Genomic DNA, 18,603 nt, shown 5'->3' with positions numbered 1-18,603 from the left:
GTTGGATGCCAGCCCCAATCTCACTCTGCTTGGTTGCACTCTGTTTGTTCATCAGCAAGTGCCCTATGATGGATGTGCCATGATGTGCATGCACATCAGCATGGCTTTGAAGGTGTAGTGCAATAGTGGCATTACCAAATTAATAGGTTCAGGTGTCTCTACCTCAGAGTGAATCTCAATGGAGCTTGCTTCTTTTGCCTCTGTGCTTGGCTGCAGAGGAGGTAGGAGGTGGAGCCAGCTAATTCTCTGCTGGTTTGTACTAGAAGCAAATGAGGCTTCGGTCCTTACAGTGCGACAGGGAAAGCTACGTGGATCATGGGAAGAAGATTCTGAAAGATGTTTTGTCAAAGTGTACAAATAGGAGTAATGGTTAAGAATTCAGGATTTGCCTTTTGAAGAGGTGATTTTTAATGTGTTTGATTTTTATGTGTCTCTGCCTTTTTAGGTGGGGGAAACAATATATTACTGTATGCTCAGAGCACCCAAATAAGTAAGACATGTTTACTGCTAGACTATAATACTGTTGAAACAGGCCTGACAATATTATCTGTTTCATGATGCCAGGAACAACGTAGTGTTGCTGTCACTTATAGATAATTTCTTATTTTTGAAGATTCATTGAACCCACTGCCTGCAGTCTGTAGGTTGCAAACTGCTCAAAGAGCAGTTAAGGGAGGAAGGTGTAGTGTAGGAAGGTTTCTCTCTAGACTTGTCTTCCCAATCCCCTCCAAATCAGTGTGATCCTGGAAAGATGCCATATTTGTTGAGTGCAAAGGATACCTCAACCTGGCGTATTGTGAACTAACCAAGAAATCATGACAGCGTCATTCTCTGAGCATGCTGGGAGAAGAGGATGAGGAATTTAGAAGTATGAATTGCAGGGGCCACTATTTTAGTACACTAAATTGTGTACTGTATTTTGGGCCATTCTTCTAGTGTATTCTATGCCTTCTGTGGCATAGGAAAACATGGCTATTGTGCTAATCTTTAATTGCCTGTTCAGGTTGTCAAGCAGAAGCAAGAATTGCAAGGCAGTGTGTCTCAATGACTTTACTTTTACTTGAAGCCAGGAAAAACAAAACCCAAAGAAATACCTCATCAGAATCCTGTCTGGAAGTCCTGTACCAGAGGGATGTTTTCTCAGTGTTGATACTCCAGACTATTCAGTTTCTATTTCCAAGGTCAAGAGAGAGGCTGTTGCCCTATGTCCCACATGCAGTGCTGGTTGAAGTGAAGGTACCCATGTTGTCTTCATATTTCTTTTGGGAAAGTAACTTGGCAGCCAGATCTGTAAATCATATCTGAACGTGTGCACGCTAGCAATCCTGCAGCGTGGAGAAGAACAGTCCATCTCCTTGAATTGAATTAGCTGGCAGTTTAATGAGTGAAACAAGGAGCAAGAGGTAAGTCAGGAGATCACTTCCTGCAAGCTCAGAGAGGAAATTATTCTTAATTCTTTGCCTTGGCAGGGACACATGATCGTGACCCAGCAATGGCAGCTGCACTGGTAGCCCTTTGCTCCTTGGAAATGGCAGCAGAGGTGGTATTGCAGTCAGCTCTCTCTGGCTAAGCTGAGATAGAGTCAGTCAGTACTAAAAATGTGTATGCATTAGGAAAAGGGTTTATCTCTGACATGTGATGCTGTTTGATATTCCAGGACAATCCACAAAAAATCTTAAAAAGTTAAAATGCACTGGCATCAATTAATTACATGTAGAGAAGAGGGATCCTGTCTTATATACAGAAATATGTAGGGTTTTTGGGACTGTAAAAAAGGCTTTAGAATCTGGGCTCTCCCACCTGGGTGGTCATGGTGGCTGTCCTGGCAGGCTGACCGGAGAAGAGGAGACTGAAATGTCAACAGGGATGCTTTGGATATTCCCTGGCTCATATGGGTCTTTTCAGTTTATCTGTGAAGAGTGCAGCTTTGCTTGCCAACTTTGCTATGTGCTGCTAAACAAAAAAAGGGTAAATGTTTAAGGACAAATAAGTGCTGATGAAAAATAAGTAGCAAGTTATTGAATGGCTAGAACAAGAAACCAAGTTCCTATGTTTTTAGGAGCTATTCCCTTCTCTGAGTTTCATAGAAAACTCAAATTGAACTAATATCTTGAAAAGGATGCTCTAGATTTGTGCACCCATAATTAACTGAAGACTAAGACGGCCCCAGTTAGAGTGGAAGCCATATGCTTTGGGGCTGGTTGCCAGGCACTGAGAGCCTCAGTGTTACAGTTCCTTCCAAATGTAATTAGCTGGACAGGGGCTTTTGACAAGGGCATGTAGGGTTAGAACAAGGGAAAGGGCTTTAAACTGACAGAGGGGAGATTTACATTAGATGTTAGGAGGAAGTTCTTCCCTGTGAGGGTGGTGAGGCACTGGCACAGGCTGCCCAGAGAAGCTCTGGCTGCGCCATCCCTGGCAGTGTTCAAGGCCAGGTTGGACAGGGCTTGGACTTACTTGATCTAGTGGAAGGTGTCCCTGCCTATGGCAGGGTGTTGGAACTGGATGTTTTTTTCAATTCCAATACAAACCATTCTATGAGTCTGTGATAATATTCTGTGATCTTTGACCAGTTATTTGCTGGTGAAAAGTTCCACTTACGCAGTGATTTGGTCAAGACCTTGTTGGAGGACAATGGTGAGAGAATTAAACTCTGAAAAATATCAGAGCTCGGGTTCTGTAATTATTTCCTTTAATCTGCACAATGATAAGATCTTAATGATTTGTGGAACTTGTAGGATTATTTAAAATGCAATTAAAATTAGATGTATATGTGAAATAGGAGAACCATAATGACTGTTCTTGAAAACGTAGAATGCTTCTCATCTTCTGGGTGCTCTGTAGCCCTGGGCTTTCCTACCCTGTTGTGGGGAGCTGCGTTGGTACTGGAACAGGCACATCTGCATGCTCAGGCCCTCACCTCTCCACTGCTCAGCATCAGCACTGTCTGCATGTGGGCAGCATTCGTTTATCATATCTGCACTTTCTCTCTGCTGCTTTGCATCAGGAGCCTTCCCATGTAAAACCAATTAGCAGGAGTGGAGCCCCCAGTGAATTTCATGCAGTTCTGCAGCATAGTAAGGAAAAAATAATCCTTTTTTAGACAAAGATGATTTAAAGTAATTGCAGATGTGCTTGCAACTCTCAGAATTAAGTTTTCCTGTACTCTCACCAGCTCTTAATTCTGCTAATTGCAAATGAAGTGACCAGGAGTCTCAGTGGTATTGCTGTGATGAATCAACTGCCCTGTGGCAATAACTCTCATCAGTGCAGAATTTAGAATATTTTGCTGCAGGTAATGTGAGATTTGTGACATCTTTTTCCAACAGGAGGTTAGGTTCTGTCCACTAATAAATTTATTATTGGAACTTTTTTTTTTTCCTCTTCAGTTTAGTATCCTTTGGGGGATAGTGGGGAATGAGAAATGTTATACAAGTTGGTTTTATTTAATAAATATTAAGGTTATTGATTATATTTTTCATCTTGGGCCCCAGCTGAGAAAAATGACAGGTACCTCATATGGGAAGCCTGTGGCTAGAGGTGGTTTGATGTTGACCTGTGCAAGGGGCTCACCCTAATAAAGGCCATTTGAAATCAGTTATGAAATTCCTGGTTCAATCCATATCATACAAAGTGCTACTGAGAAAGCACAGGTGGTCTTGTGGAAATTTTGGTATTATTGCATTTGGTTAAAACTTTGAAATATTTTCTCTTTAGTATTTCTTTTTTATTTATTTTATTTTTTAAATAGGATTATGGCTATACGTTACTTTCAGTAGCCATAGTAGGTAAGTGATAGCAGGAAGAGGTCCATTGTTTAAAAGGTTTCTACGCATCAGTGCAAACTATTTCCTGCCTGCTTTCCCTTCATGTGCATAGTAGCGTCTATCCTGTGTTCTTCTCTTCTGGGCTGGCCCTGAACTGACCTTACCCACCAGACTAGCAAGACAAGGATTGAAGTCAACTTTTTTTCCTCTATGATTGGAGTGTTTTTGCCACGTTACTTGATATTCACCCATATCTCTGTGACTTAAACCGTATTTTTGGAGCTCAGGAAGCCTCCTTGATTGATAGTACTAACATAAGAAGGCACAGAGCTAATTAAATCACACTGCTGCTTCCCAACACTACTGTCACAGGCTGACCTAATTTTGACACTACAAAGCTTATCAGCAGAGTATCTATTGAGTTAGGGGAACCATAATACTTTTTCTAGGAACAGATAGATTTATTTCTCCGTCCCTCTGCCTTACAACTCATTACACTGCTGTTTATTGTTTGTGCTGCTGGGCAAGTATTAAAAACTTATGATCTATGGCATATGATCTCTGTGGGCATCTGTTTCTGGAATGGTAAGCATACTCCAGTTTGGAGAAGGATGGGGAAAAAGCCATGATAACTCTTCAGGCAGGAATAATGGCTTAGATCCATGTCTCTTTTAAAGAATTCTTTCTTATTTAAGATAAAGAATAACAAAGTGGTTGCTGTTGCATCTCATAGGCATACTCTGCCCTCCTCCTCGCAGTGAGCTGGTGGAGGTGTCTGAAGCTGGCAAGGACCCTGTTTTGTGCTAGTAAAGCATGAAAGAAAACTCTCACAAAGGTTTTATGTGATTCATTTGTTGGTCTTAGTCCAAGCGTGTAGATCCAGGATGAATTACTATGTACCGAAAGACAGAGGTGGCTGGGGACAAGTGGAGAAGGAGGAGGAGAGAGGCTTCACCTTCCAGCTGTCTCTGGAAGACTGAGTAGCTGATGATGCCATTTGTGGATGTTTAGTGCTCTTAAAAAAAAAAAAAAATCAATCCATTTATTCTTTGGTCAGTTTTTAATTTGGTGATGTGATAAAGTCACATGTAAACAAATATCTCATGCCCTAGAAACTTTTGAGATTAACCTAGAAATTGTGAATAAATGCTTTCTTAATTCAACATGTCTTCTCTTTTGAGTGGTTAGGAAACAGTGCAATCGAAATCTCATAGACTAAAAGCTTCCTTTTTTTTTTTTTCCCAATAAGAACTAAAATTATCATTTATTTCCATGATTATGGCAGTTGAGCTTTTTTAGAAAAATACCAGTTATTGTGAATGTTGTTATTAAGGTCAGGAGAGTTACCAGCACTTCAAGTAGAAAGACAGACTGGAGCACTCTGGCTGTCCAAGGTGTCTTACTTGCACTGCAGCTCCACAAACCTACTGCATGTCGTGAAGCATTTCCTTTGTATTATCCCAACTTGTACTTAAAATCATAGAATCACAGAATGGTTTGGGTTGGAAGAGACCTTAAGGATCATCCAGTTCCACCCCCTCTGCCACAGGCAGGGGCACCTTGCACTAGATCAGATTGCTCCAAGCCCCATCCAACCTGGCCTTGAACACTGCCAGGGATGGGGCAGCCACACCTTCTCTGGACAACCTATGCCAGTGCCTCACTACCCTCACAACAAAGAACTTGTTCCTAATGTCTAATCTATATCTCCCCTCTGTCAGTTTAAAGCCACTTGTTCATTTGCTTTTTCTGGGTGACCAGTTTGGTTTGAAAAAGACTCTTTTCTACTTATTCTTGCACTGCCTTTGAAAATAAATGTATTCTGCATATTTCCCTTGGAAGTTAGCTAGCATTCATTACAGCATCTCGTTTGTCCTTTGTCTTTTTTTATTAAGCGTGTCTAGATACCCACATACATATTCAATTTGGGGCATTTCTAATTTTGCCTTCACATAAATTTTTATTGCATTTGTTTTTTGTTGTTTTTTTTTTCCCCTGGTCTGTAATGTCTGAGGAGCTTGTTGCAAGTTGAACCAAATCTTTTGTATAGGAGTGTATGTGTGTGCTAGAGGCAGAGAAGTGAAATGAATTGAAATTGCTGGAAAAGATCAACCAATAAAAGAGACCTAGGTAACATCATTATATAACAAGATATGGTGAAAAGTCAGGTTGGCACCATTTTTCATCTGAGAAAAGCAATCTCATGGAGCCATACAACTTCTTTGCAGCAGAAGTGTGGTGGATTTGTACTTGATTTTGTTGTTGAGCCTTTTCCTTCTTACCTAAGTGTCATAAGGAGCTTTCTTTGACTTGTGTGTGCGAGCTGCGAGGAACGGCACGAGGATGGGTTGTTTCATGCAATATTTACTGTGTATGATCACAAGAGAAATTCTTCCAAAATGCCACAAACAAAATAAATGCCAAGTATATATTACTTTAATGTCTCGTCTGGTATCAAATCCTTGGAGGCCTATTTAAAAAGTAGCTGTAGTGAATATTCCTGCAGTAGAGAGGGAGATGATATTTCGTAATTATGCAATGTCTCCCCAACCATAAGATTTTAAAACTTAGTGTAGTAAGACTATTTTTTTATTTTCCTTTATTTGTTTGATCTCCTCTTAAAGCAGTGTAATCTTTTGCCATAATAACACACAGGGGGGTATTTTTTCATTTATGTATTGCCGTCCCAAACCTAATAGCTGTGGAGCAGTGGCATAGACACTAAAATGAAGGATGCTTCAAATGTAATTTGAAGTTATATGAATTTCATATGAATGAAAATGTAATATTAATGTAATATGGATTTAAAAGGCAAGAGGATGTTGGCATAATGTTGCTGACTCTTCTAATTTTATCAGAAGACTTGTGATCTATGCTGAACCTTGTTTTACCTTTCTGCTCCATGGCTCTGTTTTAACATTTTAGTATTTTAATATCTGTATTGTGGAAAATCATAAAAGCCCCAGCTGTGGCCCAGAGGCCTGCTGTACAGCAGCTGTGCATGCAGAACAAAGAGGATGCTCCATATCCCAGGACATTGAATTCTTGAGGTCTGTGGAGGGAGATCAGCTCTTCTAGCACAGGGAAAGCTGCAGAACACTGACCATTAGTGCTGTTGTCCTACTTAGGAAAAAAAAAAAAAAATAAGAGTTAATGGATTATTTTGAAGTCAGACTGTGACACATGGGACTGGCTCCTAGACAAGGACATCTCTGGCCTTGCAGGAGGGATGGTGAGCTCCGTCAGAAAGAGAAGCCTGGATCTGTGGTGCAAAGGGATGGCTAGGTTCAATTTGTTTTTTCTAAGCAGTAAAGAACATCTGAGTCAGCTCCTGGGCAGGGACGCAGGTAGATATGCTTGTCTGACTAAACGTGACCATAGGCTGAGCATCGGGTGTATATTCAGTCATTGTGTTGAACTTGGAAGTAACTGATGCTAGGGAGCAGGTTTTCCTGGCCTCACAGAACTGCCAAAAGCAAGAATACTTTAGCCTGTATTCATCTTTGCTAAATGGGGCTGCCAAAAGAAAAGTGGAGAGGGTGAGCTGATAGGTCCTTGAAACTTGTTGCATAGCTGCTTGAGGCACAGAGCTTGCTGGAGGCTGTACTGGAGCTCACTGCTGTTGTTGAGCTGCTGCCCCCCTCATCCCCTTTCCACCCCCCACTTCCCAACACTCTGCCTGATGGGAGGGTATGAGCATGGGGGGGGGCACCTTTTGCTCTTTTGCCCATTTGGTTAGTCTTGAGTGGCCCCACCAAGCCATTATATCTGCTGACCTGGTGGTTGTCCAGGGCTGGGTCACCTTGTATTATTTGACTGAAGTCCCAGGAGATGAACTTTTTACGAGGGCATGGAGGGATAGGATGAGAAAGAATGGTCTTAAACTGACAGAGAAGAAATTTGGATTGGATATTAGGAAGAAGTTCTTTCCTGTGAGGGTGGTGAGGTGCTGGCACAGGTTGCCCAGAGAAGCTGTGGCTGCCCCAACCCTGTCAGTGTTCAAGGCCAGGTTGGAGACAGGGGCTTGGAGCATCGTGGTCTAGCGGAAGGTGTCCCTGCCCATGGCAGGGGGCTTGGAACTGGATGACCTTTAAGGTCCCTTCCAACCCGAACCATTCTGTGACTTGGGAACACATCAGTAATTGAGGAAACGTCCATTCCCTGCATGAGCTCTTCTGCCTGTCCTGGTGCTCTGCAGAGAGGCTCTGCTAAGGAGAGGTTTGTTTCTTTATTTGTTAAACACTTGCTGAAGAGGTTAATCTAGGCCAAGCACATTGAAAATGATATAAATGTAGTAACTGAGATAGACAGGGCGATGCAAGGTAGCTGAGAAAGTCAGGCCTAGTCATCACAGCCTGAAATACTCTCTTCCTGTTCATATAGTTGACCTGATACCATCTTTTTCAGGACACTTTGCTTGAGCCTTTGAATTCTTTTCAGCCTCTGGAGACGAAGGGTCAGAAATTTGAATTGTTAGCAGGCTTGTATCAATTCTGGGCTTTGTGCAGCAGTTGATGCCACAATGGACTGTGTTGACTGGGAGTAGTGTTCAATTTGGACCAGCAATGGCATGGTGATGGGATTCCGCAGGGGTACCAGTGATGCATCCCAGGGATCCCACGTGTGCCTGAGGTGTGTGTTAATTGAGCAATTGCAGAGCCAGTGGAGCGGTGTGAGAGGGAGGCAATGTGCAGTGCAGAGCCCTGGAAATGGAGCAGCAATTGTGGGGAGAGGTTACTACTTTTGGGGAGAATGCATGGATGTTATCCCAGCGGCACGGGTCTCCTGTCCATGGGGAATGGGGACAGGAGTCCCTTTGGGCTTAGTTCTAATTGTTCTGCTTGCTGGTTGTGATTTAAGACTTCACTTAAGACTTTAAGGGGCATCTGCTTTTACTGAAAAGGAGCAGTGTGCTGATGAGTAGAGAGGGTGAAATGCTGGGTCTTTAGAACTCACCACAGTTATGTTTTATGTCTTCCACTGTTTATGTTACTTTATTTGGCAGTAGGATTGTAACTCAGTTTCTTTATCTCTGAAAATTTTAATAGTTGTGAATTTCACCATTCAGCAATAAAGGAAATCATAGAACCAGGAACATGCTTTGGAGACTTGCTGAAGCAGAGCTGTAATTTGTATTTGCGTATTAGCAACAACATGGAAGTTTTGCTACATGTACAACATGTAAAACAGAATAATTTCCTGTAGTTCAGGTTGCATATACAAGAAAATTAAAGTAAGGGTTCTGCTTAAACTTAACCTCTGGTCCAAATCCTGGGCCCTCTGACAGCAACAGGATTTTGATATCGACTTTGAAAGGAAGCAGCATCAGTCCCACTGTTTCTTCTGCTTAATTTTAATGGTTTAATTAAGGCTTCTCATTTGCATAATGAGTGTGATAATACATTTAGAAAGATATATAATGGAAAGAACAATAATGCAGAGTTCATTTGGAAATTGAAACAAAAATCACTGGAATGCAAATGAGTTTGTGAAGGTTTGGCTTGGGGCATTGCTGGGTATTAATAAATACTGTGGCAATATCTTCTGGCAATGAATATAGACTCATAGAATGGTTTGGGTTGGAAGGGACCTTAAAGCTCATCTAATTCCAACCCCTCTGCAATGAACTGGGACACCTTCAAGTAGATCAGATTGCTTCAGCCTGGCCTAGAAGGTTTTTGGAGATGAGGCATCCACCACCATATGCATGTGATGAGTAAGCAGAATAGTATTTTGCATGGTGAAAATACTCATCCCCAGTGCTCCCAGCTAGGGGTCTGCAGGGGCCCCAGGCTGCTGCAGTGCAGATGGGTCTTTGTGAGCCCCAAGCGGTGATGCTCACCTAGTTTTTCTCTGGGTGTTTCAGCTCCCCCCACTGTGCGGATCGTGCACTCAGGCCTGGCATGCAACATCGAGGAGGAGCGCTACTCGGAGAGGGTCTACACCATCCGTGAGGGCGAGACGCTGGAGCTGACCTGCCTGGTCACTGGCCATCCTCGGCCACAGGTGAGCCCCCACCGTGCCCGGTGACACTGCTTCTTTCCTCTGCTCTGTCTGTCCCTGAGTCTGCACAAGTTGGTTTCATCTTCTGCTAAAGAGGCTCATCAGCTTGTGCTGCCCTGGTGTATGGGTCCCCATCACCACCCCATTGTGTCTAGGGCACCCTGTCAATAGGTTATATTAGATCAGGACCTTTCAAGACCTGTGCGGGTGTAAATGCTTTATTCTCCACCATGCTCTGCTTTTCCATTTCTATATTTTCTTTTCCTCTTTGAACCAAACCCATTGTCTGTTCCCTCAAAGTGACCATGTCCGCTTTGTCTTCTGCTGCTTCCCCTCATCTTGCTCTGTTAGCAAACAAGCTGCATGCTGAGAGCTGAGGGCATGCCTGTAATTAGCTGATGTGACCACGTTTCACAGCTCTCATGCTTGTATGAGAGTATGAACACCAGAATACCTTGGAAGGAATTTCTTTGCAAGGTGAGGAATTAAACACCTCTCTCTTGAAATTGCCAAGAACAGGTATGAGCTGTAAAGTACTGCTGGGGAAACGGACTGAGAGACCTCAAGTCTGCAGACTTGATGTTCCTCCAACACAGTGAGACATGCTGATTCTTCCATAGCTGTTTCCAATTTAATGAGAAGATTTAAGAGTGAAGAAGTTGAAGTTTAGCCTGTGCTGTTTCAGAGAAGGCATAGGTCTGGCTGTGTCTTAGAAAACTACATACAGTTTTACACTGAGCTGTAGTCACACATTAAAGCTATGCTATAAACCAAGCCATTTTTCTTTTGAATTAAGTAATCTCTGTCTAGCCTTTGCCAGATGAAGGAGAAAGAAAGCAGTAGCCTAAAAAACCCCAAAAGACTCGACTAAGTGTTCGGTTGTGTGGTGTGGTTGACACACTGGGGGGAAGGCATGTCATCCAGAGTGATGTGGACAGGCTGGAGAGCTGCGTCTGTGCCAACCTCATGAAGTTCAGCAAGGCCAAGTGCAAGGTCCTGCACTTGGTTCAGGGCAGTCCCAGGAACAAATACAGGCTGGGCTGAGACTGGATTGAGAACAGCCCTGAGGAGAAGGACTTTGGGGTGTTGGTTGACAAGAAGCTCAACATGAGCTGTCAATGTGTGCTTGCAGCCCAGAAACCAACCATGTGCTAGGCTGCATCAAAAGGAATGTGACCAGCAGGTCAAGGGAGGTGATTCTCCCCGTCTACTCTGCTCATGTGAGACCACCCCCTGGAGTACTGTGTTCAGTTCTGGGGCCTCCAACATAAGAAGGACATGGACCTGTTGGAGCGAGTCCAGAGAAGGCATGAAGATGCTCTGTGGGCCGGAGCAGCTCTGCAGTGGAGACAGGCTGAGAGATATAAGATTGTTTAACCTGGAGAAGAGAAGGCTGCAGAAAGACCTTAGAACAGCTTCTAGTGCATAAAGGGGCTAACAAGAAAGCTGGATAGGGGCTTTTTAGAAGCGCATGTAGGATTAGGACAAGGGGGAATGGCTTTAAAAACTAGAAGATACAATTCTATGATGTTTTGGTAACACCCCAAATAAGAACAATGATGTAAAATCACTTCTGTTATTATGAAGTTAAATATTAACTGCTTCATAAGTTATGAAAAGTATTTATTGTCCTGCTGTTGTGTTTTCTGCAATTGCTGATTGTCCTCTTCTCTCTGACCGTGCTCACACCATGGAAGACTGGTGCCGCATTGAATGTTGTTGGGGAAGATGCTGGTGGCTGCTCATCGAAAGAGCCAAGTGATAAAACTTGGGCTGACACAGACCTCATTCACAGAAGTTGATCATAACGTTTTAATATAGCACTGACTGATGCAGGAAGAGAGCACCTACTGCCTGAGGACACCTGGGTGCTTTTTAGGTCATTTGTTAAGGCGTTTGGTGCTGTTGAACTTGGGGCAGATGGGATCTGCTCCAGGCTGGCTGCTGTGTCCTGCCGCATCCCTGAAACAAGTCCGTGCCTCTCAATCCCTGTTAGTAATGTTGGATTTATTCTGCCTTCTCAAATGTTTCTTTTCTAGGCTTATTTAACAACTTTTTAATGTCCAAAGCAGATGGCTCTGGATGCAGCAGTTTGTGGCGTACCATCTATTTGGGTGGAAGTAAATAGCATGTTCATGTGCAGGTAAAAGGGAGCAGGATAAAGGCAGATTGGCACTTCCAGTGAGCTTCCTTGAAGAAAGTTTCTTTCTCAACCCATCTGCTCCAGCAAAGCTGCCCCGCAGCCTGCAAGGTTTGGTGCAGCTCAAATCAAAGATGCCTCTCAAACCCCCAGCCCAAGGCAGCTTCAGAGCCAGCTGCCAGGAAATGCTTTGGACCAGCTATGAAAGGTCCGATCTCAAGCAGTAACAAAGCTTATGATGCTGCTGAATCAAAAAAAAGCTGTTCAACCAAAATCTCATATCGAGAAAGCAACCACGTGGCTGCTCTTTTTCATAAAAGTCTCTATTTTCTCATCTGGGATTCAGGATGAAAAATTGATTTATCTCTGTTTTAGCTGTTTATAGATTTTCTTTGTCAGCCAGCACCTCGGTTGCTTGGTCCCATGTTACAGCTCTCTCACACTCGCAGTATTTTTTGCAGATAAACTGCCTGGGAACAAGGGAGTAGTTTTGGTAGTCTCAAATGGATGATTCTGCAGCAAAATATGGGAGGCTTGGCAAGACTGCATTTGAACATTAGCCTTTTTATGACCTTCCTATTAAATATCCATTCAATTTTAGTGCTCCAGAAAGTATGGAAAAAAAAATAATAGGGCCTAAGACACCATAGGTTTTTCCATTGCCAGATTTAAACTTTGGCATGGAAGTCTGGAGGGGCTGCAGCCCCTTGGACTGGTTGCCCAAGAAATTTGGCTTCTAGTAGACAAGACTGCCAGGAATCTCACTAATATTTGTGTGAGTTTTGTCAATGGGGCTGCTGGGAAAAACCACAGATGAAGGTCAGGCAGGAGATCAGGGTGGATGTAAAATCAGCAAGCTGGTGCTCACCATTCCCAGCTGCCAGAGAACGACTCTTACATGCAGTAATTACTCTTGGTATTTTAAATACAGATAGTTTGAGGTTTTTATATATTTTGCTTGTTGAATACATTCTGGCTCTTCAGCAGGAGGTCTGCAGTGTGTTTCTGTTACGAACAAGAGATAGTTGCTGGCTTGAAGAGGGGATATGGCATTTATTTTCAAACTTTTCGTTTTTATATGTGTGGAATTTATGTATGAAACTTGACAATATCTTGTTGGATTCTCATGCTCAGACAGCCTTGACTATGAGGTGACTTTGAGGAGAAGTATCCAGCAGGATGCCTCCTATTCTTATATATGGAAGTGGTGAAAATGCATTTTTATTTTGTTGTGTACGAGACTTCCATATACATTTTGTGGTAATTGCCTATATTTTCAGTATTTCAATTTTCTACTGATTTTTGCACAGAGGGTTATCAGATTTGCAAATTCTATGGAAATTATTTTCAAACCGATATTTTATCAGACCTTTGGAAGTGAGTTTATAAAATATGTAATTATGAATCTATTCTAAGAAGGCTGTTCAACTTGCAAGTTCTTCTCAAACTTTTTTCAATTATTATTGGCATACATAGAAACTTCTTTTGTTTTAAATGCTGTAAGAAATAAGCAGCCCAGAACTAGGCATTTGTAAAATCCCCTGTTGGTGTTCATTGTATTTCCTTCCCCCAAGCAGAAAACACTTATCAATTAAGGAGAAAAGGAAAGTGTGCTGTGAGTTAGCCGATGAGACCATGCATCTCTCCTTGCAAGAACTGGTCTTTGCAGATGCTGGCGTGGCTTGGACCTCTGCCTTGCCAAAGCTTTTTGGTCTCCAGAGTTATTGGTGGGACTGTGTGTTCAGTTCTTGGAGACTGTATCATATTCAATTCTCCCACCACAGCAGCAGCAGTGAATGTCCAAGTTGTGTTGTCATAATGGCTGCCAGGTGATGCTGTCCATGGATATACATGGTGTACCATACTGGTGTTACTGCTGACTGGAAGTCCTTGCAGGGTTTTAGAATCATAGAATCATAGAATAGTTAGGGTTGGAAAGGACCTTAAGATCATCTAGTTCCAACCCCCTGCCATGGGCAGGGACACCTCACACTAAACCACGTCACCCAAGGCTCTGCCCAATCTGGCCTTGAACACCGCCAGGGATGGAGCATTCACAGCTTCCTTGAGCAACCTATTCCAGTGCCTCACCACCCTTGCAGTAAAGAATTTCCTCCTTATATCCAATCTAAACTTCCCCTGTTTAAGATTTAACCCATTACCCCTTGTCCTATCACTACAGTCCCTAATGAAGAATCCCTCCCCAGCATGTTTATAGCCCCCCTTCAGATACTGGAAGGCTGCTATGAGGTCTCCACGCAGCCTTCTCTTCTCCAGGCTGAACAGCCCCAACTTTCTCAGCCTGTCTTCTTATGGGAGGTGCTCCAGTCCCCTGATCATCCTCGTGGCCCTCCTCTGGACTTGTTCCAACAGTTCCATGTCCTTTTTATGTTGAGGACACGAGAACTGCACACAATACTCCCAAGTGAGCTTTCACAAGAAACCAGGTCACTTAAATCAATGAATTGCCATGGCCTGCTTTAGTCTTTTTTTTTAATTTTTTTTCCTTCCTTTTCTTAAATGATTAGTTTCCTTTTTTCCTGTTGTGGTATGAATATCCGTTTGGCTAATTTGGGCCAGCTGTCCTGTCTCTGTTCCCTCCTGGCTTCTTGTGCCCTTCCTCACTGGCATAGCATGAGAGACTGAAAAGTGCTTGATCAGGGTAAGTGCTACTGAGCAACAGCTAAAACATTGGTGTGTTATCAGCATTGTTCTCACACTAAAGCCAAAGCACAGTGCTGGACCAGCTACTAGGAAGAAAATGAATTGTATCCCAGCCAAAACCAGGACAGCCAAGCACTGTCCTATACCACTCCTTAAACTCCAGCAGCAATCAGATAAGGGATCATTAGGAATTATTTTCTGAAATAAAGGCTGCTAGATGTATTGTGGAGCAGAAATGCCACACCAGTGTGGCAGTGGCTCATGGAGGGGAGCGTGGATGTTAGCAGTAAAGTGGTGCATCGCTGCAGGGATGCCAAGAGCAAACTGATTTCTGCACATGCTGTTCTCTTGCCTTGTTTCTCTGCCAATTGCTGTTGCTTTGGCCATCATAGGTGATGGCATTACAGCTAAATGGAGGCCGCCAGGTTCCACCCGTAGACACTGCATGAAGACAAGAAGTGAATTTTGGGCTTCAGCTTTCACAAACATTGTGCTGGTTCGTTAACAGAATGTCTGCTGTTCCTGCTTAGTGAGCTATGGGAGCCAGGCAGCTATGGGAGCAGAGCTCAAGTAAAAAGATCATTCAATATGTAAGGCTGGTGTGAGTAATAAGCAAGCCTTCCATTCTGGGAACAGCATGTAAGATTGGGTGCAAATGCTAACGTGGAAAGTTCTCCTGATTTGCAAATGGAGTTTCATAATTGGGTGCTTTGGTAGCTGAGGGTTTGGAGATACAGTTAATTACACTAGAAAATTAAACTCTCTTTAAAATCATGCACTTTACTTAACAAAGATTTTTTTTCTTCTTGTTTTGGGGGCTAATTAGCTGCATTCACCTGTTTTCCTGATTCTGAGCTCACAGTAGGTCTCCACAACTATTGAGAGGCAGTTTGAAAGCCAAGTATCTAATGGTAGAAGAAAACCTCCTGTGAACTTTCCTTCTGTGAGTCCTCTCTAGGTCTTAGGTGGATGACAGCAGGTTTGTGCCGGATGGTCTGCAGCATATACCAGCACTATAGAGTGGGTCTTCTTAAGAAGTAAAGCCCTGAGAAAGACCATGCTGAGCCCTCTGTGTGGCTGTAAAGGACATAAGGTCTTTTTGTTTGATGTTTCTGCAGTCATTGCCTTCCTGTTGGCCTAAAAGTTGCTCCTTGACTCTGTGGGTTAGATGCCTGCAGGTGAGCCTTGGACCATTGCTGTAAATTGCTGTGAGTAGATATGGTCCTTAGGGAGTCTCCAAAGACTCCTCTATTTGCTCTGCTGCCCCATGCACCTTTCTTCTCAACCCTCACCATTCTGTGGAACATCTTCAAGGAGAGGAGACCTTGCTGATGCTCCATTGCAGCCTCCTGTGCTGTGGGACTGCTGTTACCATCACAGTATCTATCTGATTTTCCTTTCTGCCACATTAAAAGCTCCCTTGGGATATAAAGAGAGGAAAAACAGTCTCTCTCAGAAGGTTGAAGATGTGTCCTTTGCCTTAGTTTTGCAAGGTGGCTCCTGAATATCCAATTTTTTTTTACCTAGGACACAATTACAAATGAGTACCTTTGTGTGCACACTGTAATGCCTGGAAGGAAATGCTTTTAGCTCTGAGAACTCTCCCTGGGGCAGAGAGCAGGTTTGATACTCCCAGTGCGAGTGTGCCTATCTGCATGAGGGTGCTTTCAGCTTCCTGTGGGAAAGCGCTTTCTGCTTCTGCCCCATGCATGGGGGGTCAGTGTTACTTTACACTCCCTCCCCATGGACATGAGGGACTGTAGCAGGAGGATGTTAGCAATAGAGAATCAGACCAAACTAGGTAGGACCCACATTTTCACCTCCTTCCTTCATGGATTGGAAGAGGCAAGAGAAAGTGTTGCTCATGGGATTCCTCTCCTCATGGCTTCAGAGAAGAAAAGCAACCTGGTCTAGTGGAAAGTGTCCCCGCCTGTAGCAGGGGACTGGAACTGGATAAGCTTTAAAGTCCCTTCCAACCCAAACCATTCAGTGATTCTATGAAAGTTGGCAGGGCTGGTGTGAGTGTGCATGACGTGGTGCTAGGCCACTCTGCTGCCTCTTTAGGCTTCTTAATGACACCCTGTGTGATTTGAGGCTGCCTGTGGTGGGTGTCTGCTTCAGGTGGAAGTCTGAGAGGAGGAATGAGTGTTTATTTTGTTTTCTCCTTTTCATGTCAGTGCTCCTGTGTGCTTTCCCGAAGTGCACATTTATGTCTTTTTGTCTTTCCAGGCATCGCTTTTAACTTTTTGATCCATTGATGTAGCTCTGTAACAGGCTGATGACTCGCATGTGCCTCTTTCTGATCTGCTCCAAGTCATGTTGAAGTGATGCTGCTCTGTAGGGGCCTCTCTTTGAAAATGTGTCTTCAGATTTAGTCTTAACTGGCTTCCTACAACATGCCACAAAATTCCCCCTAGTATTAGTTACAGGCAGGTAGAGATGGGGAAAATCCTCTATTCAGGGTGGTGGTTGCACTTTCAAGCTGGAAACTGTTTTGCAACTTTGCTTAAAAATTGTTGCATTCTAATCAGTATCAGTGAAACCTTTTGAGAGAGTAATGGAAGGCTACAGTAGTTATTACAAAGGGAAGAGATTACAAACCCTTGCGTACTGCTGCTCCCCAAAACTTAGCATCATTCTTAATTATACAGAAAGCTCTGAGCACCCCAACACATGATTGTCTGCTTGTTATCTGTGGAGTGATTGTGCAGCATTTGATATAGCACTGCTATTCATAATTTGCAGCATTCTTATATACAGCACTCATCACTTGATCTATTAAATGTGCCATTAGTTGCCATGGAAACTAATTTTCCTTGATTAAGTTTTTGAAATGCCACATCCATGCTCAGGTGAGGCTAATGGTGGGTGGGCAAATGCAGCCCTCTTTTCATAAATTACTGCATTCAGAATTCTGCCCAAAGGTTGTTTTGGATTTATTAACAGAATCCTGCAAAACCCATTCCTGTCTGAGAATGAGGGTGACGTGATGAGTCCTCCCCTGTCCCTGGTGGTAGGGCTGAGCTCATGGTCTGTGTCAGACCTGCTGAGGCCAGCTGCATGTCCCTCAGGGTAAGGGGCTGTTGTGCCACCATTCAGACCTGTCACTTTAACAGACGTTAGCCCAGGAACTGAGTGTTGTGCTGTACCTGCTTGTCAGCTCCACAAGATATGTGTAAGGACACTTATCCCTGTGACACAAGTTATTTGCTCTTTTATGTAGCTAATAGGTGCCTTTTTATTTACACTAGTAAGACTCTCTTGCACAGCCCATGGAGGGATGCAGCTTATCCTTCCCTTCCTTGGCTGATCTAGCCTGTGCTGGGGCATCTAACTAGTGGCAGCAACAACTGTGACTGTCCCAAGGTTAGGAGTGGCATTTGGACCACAAGGGTCAGAGGAAGCAGCATCTTCTAAAAGAGCAGGGGCTGGCTGAGATTTTGTATCTTGCCTGTCCGCTAAAGGCTGAATGATAAAGACCTTGTTTGTCAGCATAACCTCAGCTACATTGTTTGGGTTTTTTTTTCCGTGTCTTTCACCTCTGTCACACCTCAGGTTACATTATCCTGTCATGAGCAGTGTGTTCTGAGATGGAAAATGTGCTGAAGGGAGGGAGAGCAATGCCTGAGTTCTTGCCCAGTTGCTCTCTGGCAAGGGATGGGGTCCTCACATTTGTCCCCTTGCCCTGACCAAACTCCAGAACTGGGGAGGCAGCAGCTGCTGCTGCCACACATAATCCAGCCATCTTGAGAGTTGTGTGCTCTCTGCTCCCAGTGAACTAAGTTATTTTGACTATTTGGGATGCAAAATGACCTAATAAGCACTGAGGCTTTCTCATGCAGAACTGTAGTGGATTCCACCTCCTCATATCCATCCTTCTGACACTCTTCTCCTATGCAGCATTATTGGATAATGGCTTTAAACTAAAAAGGGTAAATATAGATCAGATAATCAGGAAGTTCTTCCCTGTAATGGTGGTGAGACACTGGCACAGGTTGCCCAGAGTTGCTGTGGCTGTCCCATCTCTGG

The 18,603-nt window shown here is 43.5% G+C and overlaps 1 protein-coding gene across 1 annotated transcript in view; it reads left to right on the top strand.

The window, feature by feature from the left end:
- The window catches only part of MDGA2 (MAM domain containing glycosylphosphatidylinositol anchor 2), a 378,145-nt gene that overhangs the window by 122,628 nt on the left and 236,914 nt on the right, over positions 1 to 18,603 (top strand). The window contains exon 2 of the mRNA XM_061462444.1: positions 9,634 to 9,773. Within this exon, the coding sequence (XP_061318428.1) occupies positions 9,634 to 9,773 (140 nt within the window). The remainder of the gene's footprint in view (positions 1 to 9,633; positions 9,774 to 18,603) is intronic.

The sequence above is a fragment of the Pezoporus flaviventris genome, unplaced genomic scaffold (assembly GCF_033815535.1).
Source record: "Pezoporus flaviventris isolate CSIRO_AGI_PZ_B2104156 unplaced genomic scaffold, CSIRO_AGI_Pfla_v1 ptg000035l, whole genome shotgun sequence".
NCBI lineage: Eukaryota > Metazoa > Chordata > Aves > Psittaciformes > Psittacidae > Pezoporus > Pezoporus flaviventris.
Note: the sequence above shows the minus strand (reverse complement) of the source record. Positions and strands in the feature narration are given on the sequence as shown.